General features: G+C 40.8%; 2 protein-coding genes across 10 annotated transcripts in view; one reads left to right on the top strand and one right to left on the bottom strand.

Moving 5' to 3' along the window:
• Positions 1 to 6,122, bottom strand: part of CEP170 (centrosomal protein 170) — a 127,035-nt gene extending 120,913 nt beyond the window's left edge. For all 9 annotated transcript variants that reach the window (XM_030302247.1, XM_030302251.1, XM_030302253.1 and 6 more), the window contains exon 1: positions 5,818 to 6,122. The gene's annotated coding sequence lies outside the window, so the exon portion shown is untranslated. The remainder of the gene's footprint in view (positions 1 to 5,817) is intronic.
• An 87-nt stretch (positions 6,123 to 6,209) lies between these two features.
• SDCCAG8 (SHH signaling and ciliogenesis regulator SDCCAG8) overlaps positions 6,210 to 16,331 on the top strand; it is a 247,243-nt gene continuing 237,121 nt past the window's right edge. The window contains 1 exon segment of the mRNA XM_030302262.1: positions 6,210 to 7,009. Within this exon segment, the coding sequence (XP_030158122.1) occupies positions 6,763 to 7,009 (247 nt within the window). The 5' untranslated portion in view covers positions 6,210 to 6,762.

Raw genomic sequence — 16,331 nt, 5'->3', positions numbered from 1 at the left:
TCTGAACTTCTCTGAATTCCAGACTCGTATATTTCACTGTCTACCTGATAGCTCCACTTGTATGTTTAACAGATATTTTAAACAACATGAAAAAAACTCACAACCTTGCAACTTTCACTATCTCCACCATTATCACTCTAGTCAAAACCATTAACATCTTAGTATGGATTACTCCAAATGTCTCTTAGCTCATCCCCCTGTTCCCATTCTTTTCCCCTCCAGTCTTCTCCACAAAACAGTCAGAACCACATTTTAAAAATGTAACACAATTATTTTGTTATTCCCCTGCTCAAAACCCTGCAATGAACTCCCAAAGCACTTGAAATAAATCAAACCACGCAATCTCTATCCAGTCTCATTTCCTCCTATTCTTCCTTCCTCTTGCTCACTCACTTTCAGCCAGTGGTATCTATATTCACCAAATTCACCCATCCCTGCTGTCTCAGGACCACTGCACAGTCCAACCACACACCTCCATGGCTTACTTCCTGACCTACCACAAGTCTCTGCCAAACGTCACCTCCTCAGAGAGCAGTATTCCTTAACCACTCCTAAAACGGGAAGCTCTCAAGGTACAGAATATTGTCTGAAGAGGTTGTCTTTGGTGTAAAAGAGGGGAAGCAGATTAAGAATATACATTATATTTGCTTAAACTGAAAAAGAAATTCACCGGAATTATACACAAGAAATAATAAAAAGTTATCTACTGGATTAGAGTAAGTGGTAACTCAGCAGGCAAGTTGAGGGATATGAGGATTTTTCACATTATTTGTTCTTAGAAGTTTGATTTTTTTGGAACCATTTGAATGTTCTATTTGAGTGACTACTTAAAAATAAATGAAAAATAGCAGTCCTCCATCACAGTCTATCCCTTTACTCTGAATTTTCTTCATAACACCTATGCTTACTTGACTTGCCATTATACAATTATCTGTATCACCCCACAGACTGTAAGCTTTACCCAGTACTGGAGAATATAATGGTTTTCCCCTTAACTAAAAACAAACAAAAAACCATGCAAATGGCTTTCATTATCTTTGTGTTGTCTCTTTTCTTAAGCTCTTATTTATGCTACATTTATTCTATTTATAAATCCGCACAGCTTTGTCCTTGGCTATATCCAGTACACGGCCAGGATGAAGACATAAGAGGGCTGGTATGTTAAATTTATAAATGTCTAAAAGGCAGGAAGGGAAGCTAATCCCTTGGATGACAGAATCATGATTCAATAAGATCTCGACAAGCTTTAACTATGGCTACATTCAAGGAGATGATACTTGAAAGGGTTAAACAGTGCTTCAAAAAATCATCTACAGAATGGGAGAAATCTTAACATAGAAAAGACACTCGCTTATGATGACTGCATCAGTGGTTTCCAAACAGATTTTTCAAAAAACAAAATGAAAAACAATATAAGGTTGCCAACTTTTCATTGTTCATTTAAGAACCAAACCAATACAAAAAACCCAAGGCAAATATTGAAAGAAACTTACTACATATTATCATTTCATAAAGAAAGATCATTTTAACATTAAAAAAGTAGAAACACAGAGTCTCAAATAATCTTTTGAATTGTATAAATATAACTTGAAAAGCCATATAACATTTCCTTCTCTTTTTTTGCTTAGAAGTAGCAAAGGTTATTAAACAGTTAACACAATTTTAGACTGTAAACACAAGCGTATAGCTTGAATTAAAGAAAGGGATAATTTCACTACACTGTTTTTAGACCATAACTGGAGAACTAAATATAAAAATGAGATCAGAACAAAAAGAACAGCATCAACAAAACTGAATGTAGTTGACAGAGATGAGAAAGGTAGAGGGAACAGCATCACATGAAGTTGTTCGGGTTGTAGTATTTAACAAGAAAAGAGAAGACCTGGTAGAGAAAAACCTTACTGTGGCCTACACTTAAGACAAAACTACAACCAATGGGGAGAAGTTACACAGGAAAGCAGATACCGGCTCTAATTAAGACCTTCCTATTACTCTTTCCAAAAGCTAAATGAGACATCTTATGGCTCATTGTTCGTGGAAGTGTTGTTCTTGGAGAAGCTGACTCAATAAAAGTCTCAGACATATTTGTAGTAGGAGGTACACTGTACCAGATGACTCTAAAGTCTCCTCTAATTCTAAAAATTTGTGAATCAGAAAAGAGTAAATTTTGCTTTTTTAATTTACCAAAAAGGATGAGTGGAAATCTAGGCTTTTGTTAAAAATACAAAGGTTCAGTTATAGGCTCTACCACTTAGTAATGTGTGACACAGAGGCAAAATTATCACTAACTCTGGGCTTCAAATATTCTCAGATTTAAATGTGTAAAATTATACCTTATACACAAGACTCTTGCATTAATTACATGCACATACACACACCTGCCACCTGGCAGTTAGTAGGTCTCAATACATGGTAGGTTGTTGTCATTTATTCAACAAATATCATGTCCCAAAGGGTAATGTCTTCTACATTATTTCTTACTGATATACTCAAATAATGACTTATTCTCTGCTATGTTTCATATTCTGTTTCTCAAACCTAAGCAATGCACGCTTGAGATTCTTTCCACTGCCATGTTCTGTACAATCCCTATATGGATTGAAGTAATTTTTGTAAGGTTTTCTTTAGCTTCGCTTTTGTTTGTTTCCTTTCTACCTTTGTTTGACATAAAAGAGGACTTTATCATTGGTATACATTGACCATATCATTCATTTTAGCCAAAAGAATTTTTTAGAAAATAGATACACTGTTGCATAATCATTTCAGCTAGACTATATATCTACCTAGTTTAATCAACTCTACTACCAAACAGATGTCTTCTTATTCTTTTGTATTGCCCACAGCGACTAACTCATTGCTGAGCACTTCCCTCAAGAAATATTTGAGTCAATAAATTAAATCCCACTTCAACAAGGGTAGTTGATTACTAGAAATCTTGGTTATTAACCGAAGTTTATGAAATAAAGATGGTCTGAGGTTTCTCTCCATAAGAAACTCATTATTCTTACTGAAACACATCAACACGTGATGTTCTCAATATTACCTACCCAAAAAGGATTTTTCAGATGGTATCTAATTGCTCTTTTGTTATACTTACACTTCCATAATAATTTGCAACTGTACAGATATTTTAGCTGGCAATTTAGTACACTGCTGTCTGTTAAGTATTTATTAGGACACTCCTTGAAACCCCAATGTTCATGATAGAGAACAAAATCATTCATTTGAGAAAATCATTCATTAATTAAAATAGTAAAAATTATTTTACAGGAGAATTTTGTTGAATAAAAAAACATGTTAACAAGGTTAAGCATACAGTGCTGAGTACCAGATGAGTGATATCTGATTGCTATCAGATGCAACAATAAAACTAGTTTTTTCTTCAGTGATAAAAGGAAACAGATACTTGAAATAAAGAAAATAGATCACTAAGCATAGGATTTTTAAATACACTTTGATATCTGCATCAATGGGCATAATGTATAATTTTGTAGTATAAATTTAATTATTTTAATGCTAAGATAGAAAACACAGATGGTTATTTATTTCCATACAAAGTAATTGACAACAGCGAAATTTACCAGTAAAATACATTTAAAGTTTGACTTAATATAATTCCCCGTGCTGCATTTAACAATAGATTATTTTTAAGTAAGCTAAAATTTAAAAGGCATATTACTAAATTCTTTTTTAAAAGTCTGTTGAAATGCAATGTAAAATTTAAAAGTTTATAAAGCAAAAAAGCACTTTGTATGAAAACCAGCTCAATGAAAACACACAAATTTAATTTTGATTAAAAAGTTCAACAAAGATTTTTTTCTCAAAAGACAAGTTGCAAATAATATAATTCATTAATAGAAGAGAAAAATGAACTTCACAGGTTCTTGTTACTTGGCAATTTTATTTTTAACAGCTTACAGAGTTGATCACGCTATCAACTAATACTGAATGTTAGGAAATGCTATTAAAATGTGGTTACTAACAAGTAGTAGGGAAAAGCTTCCAAGAGTTTGTTTTTATGAAAACCCCCTGGTAGGGCATCTTTCCTTACATCATAAGTTAATTTATAAAACTAAAGCTCCACTTCAGCAGAATTACTATTTTTACATCACGAAGAAAAGGACAAGATTAATACAAACTAGGGTATCAATGAACTTGATCGTCAAAGACAACTCAAGGAGCTGTAGAGAAGCCTTCCACAAATTTTCACAGGGTAGGCAGACTAAGGGACAAAACTGAAAGAGCACTCTGCAGGCACAGATCTTGGTTTGGCTCTGCCCTTTCATTAGCAGTTAGGCTTGGACAGACAAATCAGCGAACTTCCCAAGTTTTAGGGTCCTCCTCTGTGTCAAGTGCACTTAGATTGAGTTTTAAAACATCAAAATTCTACCGTATCTACGAAGTTAGGAAGGATGAAAAACAGCCCTGGTTTTAGTTTTTCAAAAATAACGGCAGAAAAATACAAAATTATTTGTCCCTTGCAATGTAGTATTTCCAGAGCTGAATTACTAAATTTCTGAAGCATGTCCAGCTAGGGTTGTATCACTGAAGATTTACATAGAGTACTCACAATGTAAGTCTCTCCTCTCCCATTATTCCTCCACCTGCTCCTCCCCATCCTGCTTCATTCTTTCTTCCCCTGGTTTTAACGCCAGCAAACGGTTGTAAGCATTGAAAGCTTAAGATCAAATCATTTTAAAAGATGCATTTTCAATCACCTATCATCTGCCTCACTACATTTTTCCCAAACGAGTGAATTTTCATTAAGGGAATAAAAGTATTTATAAACAAAATCAGGAACAGAAAGGTAGCAGGCCTATTTTTTGTCTTGACTGCTCAAAAAACAAAACGGAAAGATGAAGCCTCATCTATTCCCTTAGGAACGTGAATGCGTTACCCACCCATCGAAAAAACAATTCTGCTGGTTCATTTCCCTGCTACACAACAGCCTCGTCGTCAGGCCCTTTCTAAGTCCACTCTTCCTCGCCATCTGGTAATTTTATATTTATCACCTTGGCAATGCTTGGACAGGCACCGTCCCTGTCTTCCAGGGGCTTATATTCTTCAAATAAATAAAACTCTGCGAAACACCATCCCCCCCCCCAAAAAAACCCCAGAGTTTTTATAACTTAGGATACAAATCCCACGTCTTCCCGCCCTGTGTTATGCACAAAATGACGGGAAGCATACCCAAACCCCACATTTGAATCTTAGGACAATGAAGCCGACAGGAAGCCACTCTCTCCTCCCCCGGGTTTACTACAGAGCCAGAGCCAGAGCCAGCGCGGGTGCAGTCGCCTGGCAGGGTGCGTGACTCCACGTCTTCCACGCCCTCCAGCCGCGTCCGGAGGGCTGCTCGCCTGACCTCCCCCAAACCGCCCCACATCGCCAGACCAACCTCACAGAAAGGGCCGGCACTGTTAGCTGCTCGGATCGGGGGGGGGGGGGGGGGAAATCCCTGCCCCGGCGGCAGCACAGCCAGCCATTCCCTCCGATGCTCCGCCCGCACCCCTAGCAAACTGCTACGGCGCAGGGGGGAGGGCTGCACAAAGCCGAGAGAGGGCTGAAAACGATTCAAGACGTCCTCGGGAAGAGGCGGCGGCCGCGGGCCCGGAGGGACGGCGGGTGGGGCTGGGGGCAGGGTGGGGGAGGGGAGGGGAAGGGAGGGGGTGGCGGCGCCGTGCGGAGCCGCGGGGAAGCAACCCCGGCCGCCGCGGGCCGCGCCCCGAGCCCCCGCTGCAAACCCCGGAGGATGTGGGGAAGCGGCGGCGGCGGCATCGGCAGCGCCTCAGCCGAGCCGCTGAGCGCATCACTTACCCCTCACCGCTGAGAGAGGGACCGGACGGGGGAGGCGGGGCGCGTCGCGTCCCGTGAGTCTCTCGCACGCCGTCCTCCCCCCACCCCGTCGTCGTCGTCGCCGCCGCTGTCGTCGTCGTCGCTGCCGCTGCGGTCGAGTTCCCGGCCCTGAGCTCCGCTGGGCAATAACGTTATTCCACACACGCCCCACACATAGCGGTAACGGCAGAGAGCGGCCGCCCAGTGCGCAGGCGCCTGGGGAAAGGGCGAGGAGCCCGGCCCTATCCCCTCCTCCGGCCGTCCCAACGATCTCTTACTGCGCAGGCGCCAAACGCAGACAATGAAAAGGGGCTGTGTGGAGGGTCTCACCCAAAGGCTTCTCCAGCTGCCTACTGCGCAGGCGTGCTCCAAAAAACCAGCTTGAACAATGAAGAGGACCCTGGTGTAAGGCCGGGACCGCAACTAAAAAGGACTACAGTTCCCAGAGGGCAGTGCGCCAACTCCAAGTGGAGGTCGGGTTGCGGGGCATGCTAGGAATTGTAGTGTCAGCCGCTTTCACAATCTAGGCTGTTTCGAAGATATAAAGCTTCTTTTTCTTGAGACTGTATTTGGCCATTTTGGCAGATGTCGCGGCTGAAGGGTGTAGAACTTGTTATTTGTGTCCTTGAGAAATTTCAAGGACCAACTGCAAGCCAGCAAATTTAGAAGAGTCAAGACCTTCAGTGAGCTTTCTGTCGATTGGGTGGTCCAAACAGCAGGATGGGATAAAGGCAGGACTGAGCCAGGCTGGGCTACAGAAAAAGGGCGGAGCCTCCAGGCAGTCTCTTGGCAACCGGATCTGGCTGCCAAACCGCCAAACCTTGAGGCGCAATGACCTCTGGGAATTGTAGTTCAGTTGGAAGGGCCTTTTAGGAGCCTCGTGACTGCAGGCCCGCAGTCTGCGGACTACAACTCCCGAAATCAACCATGAGGGCGAATGGGTGGGAAGGGCCCCCAGCGAGCTCCGACCGGGATTCCATGCTCCCCAGTGACAGCAGCGGCAGGAAGCTGGCGGGTGCTACTCCGGCGCCAAGGCCTCTGGTTCCCCGAAGGGCGACATCGGACATTTCCCTACGTAACTCCCATCTCTGGGCCCCGAGTCTGTGCATGGCGAAGTCCCCGGAGAACTCTACCCTGGAGGAGATTCTAGGGCAGTATCAACGGAGTCTCCGGGGTGAGTCGCGCCGAACCTCTGCGCCCTAGCCCCTTGGTACCAGGCCCTACTGGGCGGGAGCTGACCCAGGTGCATTTCCTGACACCTTGGATTGGCCCCAGCCAATATGCAGAGGAAGATGGATGTTGCTGTGATCCTTGAGGGAAGATGAAGTCGTTTGTGTTTGTTTTTACAGTTAAGCAGTGTTGTTTCCCTTGATTCCCATAGTTACCTGGACCAATTCCCTGAGCTTGACTTAGCATCTTTCTCACCCAAGTCCAGCAGAACCTCTTGGGTGGCTCTATTCCAAACTTGCCCAGTTCCCATGCTTTGCTCTTTAATCCAGTAAATTCCTTATTCACATTTTTTACACGTTCCAACTGTAGTGCAATGGGTTGAATGTGATTTATCGGACCAAGAAAAAGGAAATACTAATTATTTTAATCAGAACAGTTTCTATTTAGTGGTCTAAACTATTTACATACATCAAGTCATTTAAAACTTAACAACTTGATGAATACCCCTCTTTTACACATGGGGAAATCTAGGTGCAAAGAGATTAAGTTCGTCCAAAGTCCACATAACTGGTTAGTGGCTAAGCCAGATATTAAATTCAGTCAAGACTGACTCACTTAAAAGCCCTTTTTTTTTTCCTTTATTAATCATGTCACAATTACTATTACTGAAACCTTGCTTAGTTAATTCAGGTTTTCTTAGTATGGTACCCTGTGAGTGAGTCTTTATAGAAATGATGTTCTTCCTTGTAGATAGCTCTATCATCATGGACATCATATATGCCATCTGGAAACCTCAGTTCTGGTAGTTTAAAGTAGAAGTTATGGTATTGTCTACAGGGTTATTGTGAGGAGCAAATGAAATAATCCACATAAAGCAGTGATTTTCAGCCTTTTTCTTTTTTACTGTTACACAGATACGACATATACATGTAAAAGTTTCATTGAAGAATATTCTACTAAATGTAATACATTCCACTTATTCTTTTGCATTTTCTTAACACTCTAGGCCATGACCAATAGTTTTAAAAAGTTAAAGTGTTTAGAACAATGAGTCATTTAACAATTCAGTGCCTGCTATGTGTAAGGCATACTAGCGATGGGGATACAATAAAGTAGACAGAGTCCCTGTCCCCATGGAGCCTCTGGATTAGTGGGAGGAAAAAACAATAAATAAAATAATGACAGATTACTATGACAGAGAATAAGGGTAAAAATCACTGCTTGGCACATAAGCACTCATTAAATGTCAGCTGCTATTTATAATTGGGACTTGCAGCAAAGTGAAGATTTTTGGAAGAGACTAGAAAGTTTACCTTCTAGTAACTCTAGATTTTGTAAGGGTTGTTATGTATTGTTTCCATCTGTCAACGTGTTACAAACTGTCAATATTCTTCATGCTCAAACTGCATGAGTAAAATAATTGGTCTTGATGAATGTTTTCATCAGCCTACTGGTATTTCAAGAGCTGTTAGATACAGAAATAACTACTTTTAACTTCTCATTTGAAAGCAAGAAAAGTACTGTGCACAATGATAATGAGTGATTTTTTGAGGTTGGTGAAAACGATTTGTTTTCTGTTATAAGTTTCTGCTAATGCTGCTCTTTCTCTTGCCTTATTTTCAACCTTTATGTAAGCATTGGGGGCTTAATTTTAGGCATTTTAATGCAATAAAGTTAATTTCAAACTAATACTGCTTTCAGTAATTATATAGAGTGGGGAGTTTTCATTCAAAGATGATACATTTAGAGATAAATTATAAATGTAGTGTGATAGTAAAGAACATTTATAATCAGAAGCAAACATAAAGAAGAGAAAAAAGTTAAAGGTTTTTTTTTAAGTGATGGTTTTAACAACAAATCAGGAAATGGATCCTGAAATTTTTCCTGGGTTTTCATGACTTATTTTATTATTTATTTAGTAGCATTTTAACTTTTTTGTTTATTTGGTTTATATAACAGCTTATGGGGGCACCTGGGTGTCTCAGACAGTTAAGTATCCGACTCTCGATTTTGGCTCAAGTCATCATCTCACAGCCCTGTGTTGGGCTCTCTGCTGACAGCACAGTGCCTACTTGGGATTCTCTCTCTCTGTCTCTTTCTGCCCCCACCCCCAAAATAAATAAACTTTAAAAAAATTATAGCACATGGAAGGAAACAACCAATCCTGAGTTAAAACACATATAGAAGTTCTTTGCTTCGCACATACAAAAATTTGTGCTTCTGAATAAACAAAGTATAGTGGCATTATTTTACACATGGAACTTCATTATTTTCAGTGTTTGTGCTTAATAACTTGAGAATTCTGTTACTATACAATCAGATAAAAGGTAATTTTAAGTACTTCTGTCTTATTTTGTTTTGGTTTTCTTGCTTTGTTTGTCTTTGTTTATCTGTTATTATGTCCCCAAAATGTTTTGCCTTGTTTGTGCTTAAAGAAAGGCTCATAAGCATTCTTGGTCCTTCCTCACATGTTATTTCTCTGGTTCCTAAATAACTGTACATGTAATCGTTATTAATATCCATTCAATTATATTCAGCCAGGAAGTAGCCATATAAAAACGCAAAATGCTTTCACAATTTTCTATGATAATCCCTCATTTTCATAGCTTTTCCTCACTTCTTTGCTTTAAATGTATTTTTAGGGACTATTATAGTATATTAAGAATTTGAAGTTGTCATTTGAAAGGCAGAGTCAACCTGCTTTCTTTCTTATGAATCTTGAGTGGGATTCTTGCCTGTCCTTGACCTGTGATCTTAGAGCAGCCATGGAAGGAGGGAACCTGTTTGCAGACTCCACACTCCCCTCATCCTTTTCCTTAGGCTTCCCAGATGTGACCCCTCTTTATCCTCTCTAAAGGGATCTCTGGCTTTGGCTTGTCTGTCTGTGCCCCCACTGCAAGAAGTTAGAGAGATTTAGTGACTGTCCTTCAAAGCAAGCATTCTGACAGAAAAACTACAAGGCCTCATTGCCCCTCAGATCTGTAATATGATTGCTTCACAGTAGGTGATCTGAAAGTCTCCAGAGTGGGGAAAAGTGGACATATCCCATATACCCTGAGAATCACAGAGCTTAATGTAGAAGTGAAAGTGACTTGGGAGGTCACCTGGCAGTATGGCTAGGTGTTCATCCCCTTTGTGGTTAATATAGGCAGCTAGCATTCAAGACCTACAGAAGGACTGAGGATTGTCTTGGGAACTGCGGAGAGTAGCATATAGCTCTTCTCTCATTGAAATCTGATTGAAATCTCTCATTGTACAAGGCCACAAAGATATAAAATAACTAGTACGTAGCCAAGAAAGGGTCAGAAAAACCAATTTAACAGGGAATCCAGGCTGTTTTCAGTCCTGTACCCTGAATGTAGTGCTATGGTAGTAGAAAGAAGGAGAGAGCTTGTTAGAAGAGCAGTGTCCCAGCCTTAATGACACAATGATGTCTAGTCCATTGCTGCAGTGTTAGCTGTGGGTACAGTTGTGTCAACAGCACTGCGTTCATGACTCACCTATTCACGTAGGTCCTGACCACCTTTGGTTAGGTGAGCATAAAGAAATATGGAACAAACTTGAACTGTGACAAGAATACAACATTTTCCATATTTTAGCCATTAACCAGCATTTTAGATACTGGTTCCTCATTTTCTTTCAACATGTTGGCATTCTGGGCTCTAGGTTGAATTTGCGTAAGAGTATAGTGGAGTCAGAGGAGAATGTGGAAGCAGGAGCCGGGTCACTGAAATCTTACTATGGTTTTGCCAATAACTGTCGGTGTCACCTGAGGCAGTCAGTAAACTGTTCTTGGATTCTCGTTTCCTCGTCAGTAAAGTGAAACATTTGGACGAGGTGGCAGGTGACAAAATGTGTGATGGCCTCTGTGGAAGACACTAGGGAATGGTGAGGCTTATGGCCAAATTGGGCAGCTTATGCTTTTTTCTAAAAACACTGGAATTTATTTGCTTTTCTTCTCCCTTCCACACTGTGCTGGCCAAGCAGAACACATCTGAGAGCCGGTTCCTCCTCCAGGCACTTCTCTCAGACCCCTGGGTTTCTAACATCCCTTCCATCAACACTGATTGGCCCCATGCGCACGATAAAAGGTTATGTGTCTCTCTTATAAAAATGAGAGCTAGAGTGGAACTAGGCCCATAGAACATGAGAAGTTGAATATGGGAAGAAAATACATAATTTGAGGGGGAGGGTGATTCTTTTCTCTGTAAATTGATCTAGTTTGAGAAAACTGAAGATAATGTTGATATTCTATGTTTTACTTATATGTATGATTGGCACATCTCCACAGATTCTATAATTTTTTTTTTTTTCCTTCCAGGGAAGGGCTCACATCTGTAGAAGGCCTGTGTTAATCTTAACTTGCCAATACTTTGGTCACTGAATTAGCCAGCTGTGATATCATCTGGACCTTGCACAAACTTAACATGTGTGGAACTTAAGTCAAGTTCTTCCTTTTCTCAGCTTTACTCATGAAACTTATATTTCTTCTTTTTGTTTTTGCTTTTCTTAACTGTTTTCTGAATATTTTTATATTCTTTGCCATGTACGCTGTATATACGCTCTCGCTCCCTCTCTCTCTCTCTCTCTCTCTCTCCACAGCTAGTGTTTGATTATTTGTTTGCTTTACTATCAGCCTCATTGAGACCAATGTAATAAAGGCCCCAGAAAAATTCATTACGAATGGAAAAATTATTTTGGTATCACTGCAGACTGAAACAGCTCTCTTGTCAAAATTAGAGGCATGGAATGGTTTGGCTATTATTAAGTAAGGATTGGTAATGCAAATGAAATTTGTAAACATTTGAGTTTCTTTTTGGGGCTGATAAAATTTAAATTAAATGTATTCATTTTTTTGTTTTATGTGCTCTAATGGCTTTTCTTAATACTTTTAACTTTTATGACCATTTCTTCTACCAGAATAACAAAAGCCAGTATCTCATCCATACTACTGATGAGATAAAATAGGCAAAAGACGGGACTTAGCAGCCAAAAAAGAAAAGCCAGCAAAAACCTGTTTTACAAGTAAAGAGTCATCCCTGGAATTATCTAGAACCAAAACAGTGCTGAGCGTTATGAAATTGTACGGGCATTTTCACATGCTCTTGGTCAGAAAAAGAGATTAAGTTACTCTCAAACTATTGAGAAACTGAGAATAATTTTATTTCCTCTTGGGATGTTTACAAACTTATGCTCTGATCACTTCCGCAGTGTGTGCTGAGGTTTTCTACCTTTTCATTTAGTGATAGTCCCGTCAAGGTCAAAAGGTAGAGAAAGTAGCTTGAAATGTACTTGTGTACTTGCCAAAGCAACCTTGATGGGGAGGAGAGTCTTCTTCAAAGCCCACTAGAATATTTACAGGAATGATCACCCAAGGTGGCTCTGAAAAATGGCTCTGAGGTGTAACTATTGCTTCATGTGTTAAGTCTTGAAACAATATGAAGCTAAAATACGAATTTCAAGTTCTCAGTTGTAGTAGGTATAACGCTTTCTCCTGACACCTGGATCAGAGGTGCCCCATCGTGGCTGTGATAGGTTGTGGGTCGTGCACTGTCCACCACCACTACTGTGGCTGAATTGCTCACTGTCCTGCCCATTTTTCATTAACAGGTGACTGTAGTTACCATGTCGTAATGTGGGAAGTCTCTTCTCGGAACTGAGCAGTGGCTATCCTGTTTTATTGCTCTAAACCACTGGTTCTCAACCAGGTGTGATTTTTTCCACCCAGGGGACATTTGGTAATGATGGAGACATTTTTGGTTGTCACACCTGGTGGTGGTTGGGGGTTAATTTCGGCTGGCAGCTGGTGGGTAGAGGCCAGGGAGACTGCTAAGTATGCACAACACAGGCCCTTACAACAGAGAGTTATCAGGTGCAGACGTCAGAAGTGCCGGGTTGAGATACTGTGACCTAGAAGTAGCAAGGCCTTGCTCTTAGCATTTGTTCCTCGGGAATCATTCTTTTTTTTTTTTTAATTTTTTAACATTTATTTATTTTTGAGAGAGAGAGATGGAGTGAGAGTAGGGAAGGGATAGAGAGAGAGGGAGACACAGAATCCGAAGCAAGTGCCAGGCTCTGAGCTGTCTGCACAGAGCCTGATGCGGGGCTCAAACTCACAAACTGTGAGATTGTGACCTGAGCTGAAGTCGGACGCTCAACCGACTGAGCCACCCAGGCACCCAAGAGTCATTCTTTTTTTTTTTTAACGTTTATTTATTTTTGAGACAGAGAGAGACAGAGCATGAACGGGGGAGGGTCAGAGAGAGGGAGACACAGAATCTGAAACAGGCTCCAGGCTCTGAGCTGTCAGCACAGAGCCCGACGCGGAGCTCGAACTCACGGACCGTGAGATCATGACCTGAGCCGAAGTCGGCCGCTTAACCGACTGAGCCACCCAGGTGCCCCAAGAGTCATTCTTGAGAGTAATTACCATCAAGGATACAGGTTGTATCGGTTGTGCAATCTGCCAGTCTGGCTAGGATGACTTCCTTATCAGTGGAAAGTGATGGGTGCGTAAATCCTCCCAGGTGGTGCCCCAAATCATACCTGGCATATCCCCCATTATGTAGATAGCCAGTCTCCTTGATTTGCCAACATCCACACATCCTTCATGATCTTCCAGACACTGCTTTCTTAAGATGCTGACATTCTTATTCAGATTATCTTTCACTCCCGGTGCCAACCACTTCACATTTTTCAGCTATTAGAGTCTTTTATGACAGTATTTTCTTTCCGATCTTGTAGTTTCTGGGTACTTCTTTTAATCCCTTTCACTATCATAATTGCCATTTCCAGATCTGGCTCTGTCTGACTTCGGATTATGCTGTTCTTATCTTGGTTGCCCTACCTGTCAGTCCCCAGGTGAACAGTGACCACAATCTTCTGAACCAGCTGAGGTCCAGTCAAGAGTGGACAGACAGATGTATCTCTTATCTCGCTGTGGTTTCGTTTTTCTGCTTGTCTGCCCTGGTCTGAGCTTGTTTAGAGGAGTGCAGTGCATCTCAAGTCCCAGGGAGCTCTGGTCTGTTGCATGGTTTCCGAGAGACAGCTGGGCACTACTCAGGGTGCGGCCCCCCCTCCCTGTCACTGGAGTACTTCTTGTTCACATCTCCCTGTGCAGATGGATAAGGCAGACATTAATAATTCATGGTGGGTCTACAAGTGATGATCCTTCCTAGCCTGGGACTCCTTTGTCTTGGTGAAGACACCTTGGTGAAGAGAGACCTGATGGTGAGCTGGGAGGGAACTGGATTACTAGAATGATGAAGACAGACTGAAATTGGCCAACAGTCAGCAGTTCATTCACTTTCGGGTCTCTTTGTACAGATTGATGTTTGGACAGTGCACCCCCAGAAATACTATTTACTTACCTTTATGTTCACGTGACTCTGTAGGACTCAGAGGTCCTGTTTGTGTTTGTCTTCATAATTAAGTTTATTTTCAACGCATGGCTGGTGCGTTGAAATCAGGATGCAGCGTGAAATACTCTTCCTGTCCTCTCTGGAGAGAAGAGGAAAGGAGTATTCTTTCTGTCTCTCGGTTCTAGATAGATAAAGTTGTGCCCAGTAGTAATGGGACAGGAAGTGATAACTGGCGCCTCCTGTCTAATGTGGTGGGTAGCAGATAACTGCATGTGGGGAGTAGTGTTCCTTGTAAGGATTCTGGGGCCTTCAGTTACAGTGGTTCCAGCGGAAAAGCAATAGGGTTTCATTTCTTTTAAGTCCTCTAAGCATTATTCTTCCTCAGGACTGACGCGGTTTTTCTGTTACACTGTATAATTATCATTGCTGTGTATATATTGAAGAGCATTTCACATGTTTTGAAATGTAGTATTGAAATGACTTAAAACTGTCACCTCCTTAGTTTTAGTTTTAGGATGCAGTTCTTGCTAATTCCTTCTCTTCCTCTCTGATCCTAATAATTGAAGTCAGTAATTGCAAAACAAACAAACAAACACAAAAAAAAAAAACCCCACAAAAAAACCCAAACCGTGTTTTGGATATCACTTTTCTTCAGGATAGTTATTGGTTTCAGTATCTCACTATTTCACTAATAACTATTTTCATAGCATAATTTTAACATGTAGTCTTTGAATATTATAAATTCTAAAAGATTAAAGAAGAAAATTGGGAAAGGAATTAAAAGAGCTCATGAAACTCTGCTGCCCTTGTAATCTGATTACAAGAACTCTACGTATAGAGTTTCAACTGCAAAATTGTTCCAGATTTCCTTTCTTTTTCCTAATGTAGCTTATTAGTTTTCAGTCATATTATGTATAAATAAATAATTATTCTTTATCATAGAAGTGAAATCATTTCTTAGCTCCACAGAGCACACTTTTCTTTGAGGGGTCGGGGAGGGGCAGAGAGAAAGGGAGGAAGAATCTTAAGCAGGCTCCACGCTCAGCACAGAGCCTGACATGAGGCTCAATCCCATGACCCTGGGATCATTACCTGAGCCGCAATCAGGAGTTGAATGCTTAACTGACTGAGCCACCCACATGCCCCCGACAGAGCACACTTTTAGTGTTAGTCAGACTCTGTTTCCTTTCTAATGGATGCAGTAAAGATAAGTACTTTATTCATAGATTCCATGTGTAAATCTAAAGCTCTGTGAACTAAATTTCTTATCAAGTAACACTTTGGTTTTCCGTTTCCATTAACAAGTCTCTTTAGAAAATCCGAAGTTATGGGAAAACTATTGCTACTTCTTATTTTGCTAAAACTAGTAATGTGTCTTATCTAGGCTTTTCTTAAACTCATGATGAGTAAGAGGAAGCCAGGCTCAGTTAGTATTTAGCACCGATGGCCTGTCACAGAAAGGTCTGTGCAGAAATAGGATTGGTGTGTGGAGAGAAACGTAGAGATAAATGCAGTGAGTCTCTTGTGTAGTTAATAATAAAATTTCATTGTTGAACCCTGACCTGAAAGACCTGTTTTCTTTAGTTTAATCAAGAAATAAAATGAGTTCCTCTAAGAGAAGAACCTATATTAGCTATTTTGTAACACAGAGTGTATTTTTTTTCCTCTTTTTCTGTTCTAAACTTTGAAATCAATGAGCTTGGAGAAAATAAAATCTGTTTTTCAAGGTCCTGCAGAATATGTTTGTAAATATATTTTCATCCATGGCTGGTAATGAAAAGATAGTTGTTTTGTTGCTCTCTTAGAGTTCACATATAGGTGGCAAAGATTAGGAGCTTTTCTGCTGAGGCCACAAGAAGAAACAGATCTAAGTTGTCAAAGAAGAGCCTACATCAGAAGAGTAAGAATGTCATTGACCATCACTGTTATGAGTTGCTCCTTCTTAGGGAATGTACCATCTCCTCT

This window comes from Lynx canadensis, chromosome F1 (genome assembly GCF_007474595.2).
Source record: "Lynx canadensis isolate LIC74 chromosome F1, mLynCan4.pri.v2, whole genome shotgun sequence".
Taxonomy (NCBI): Eukaryota; Metazoa; Chordata; class Mammalia; order Carnivora; family Felidae; genus Lynx; species Lynx canadensis.
The sequence above is the reverse complement of the archived record's forward strand: the minus strand, read 5'-3'. Positions and strand labels throughout refer to the sequence as shown.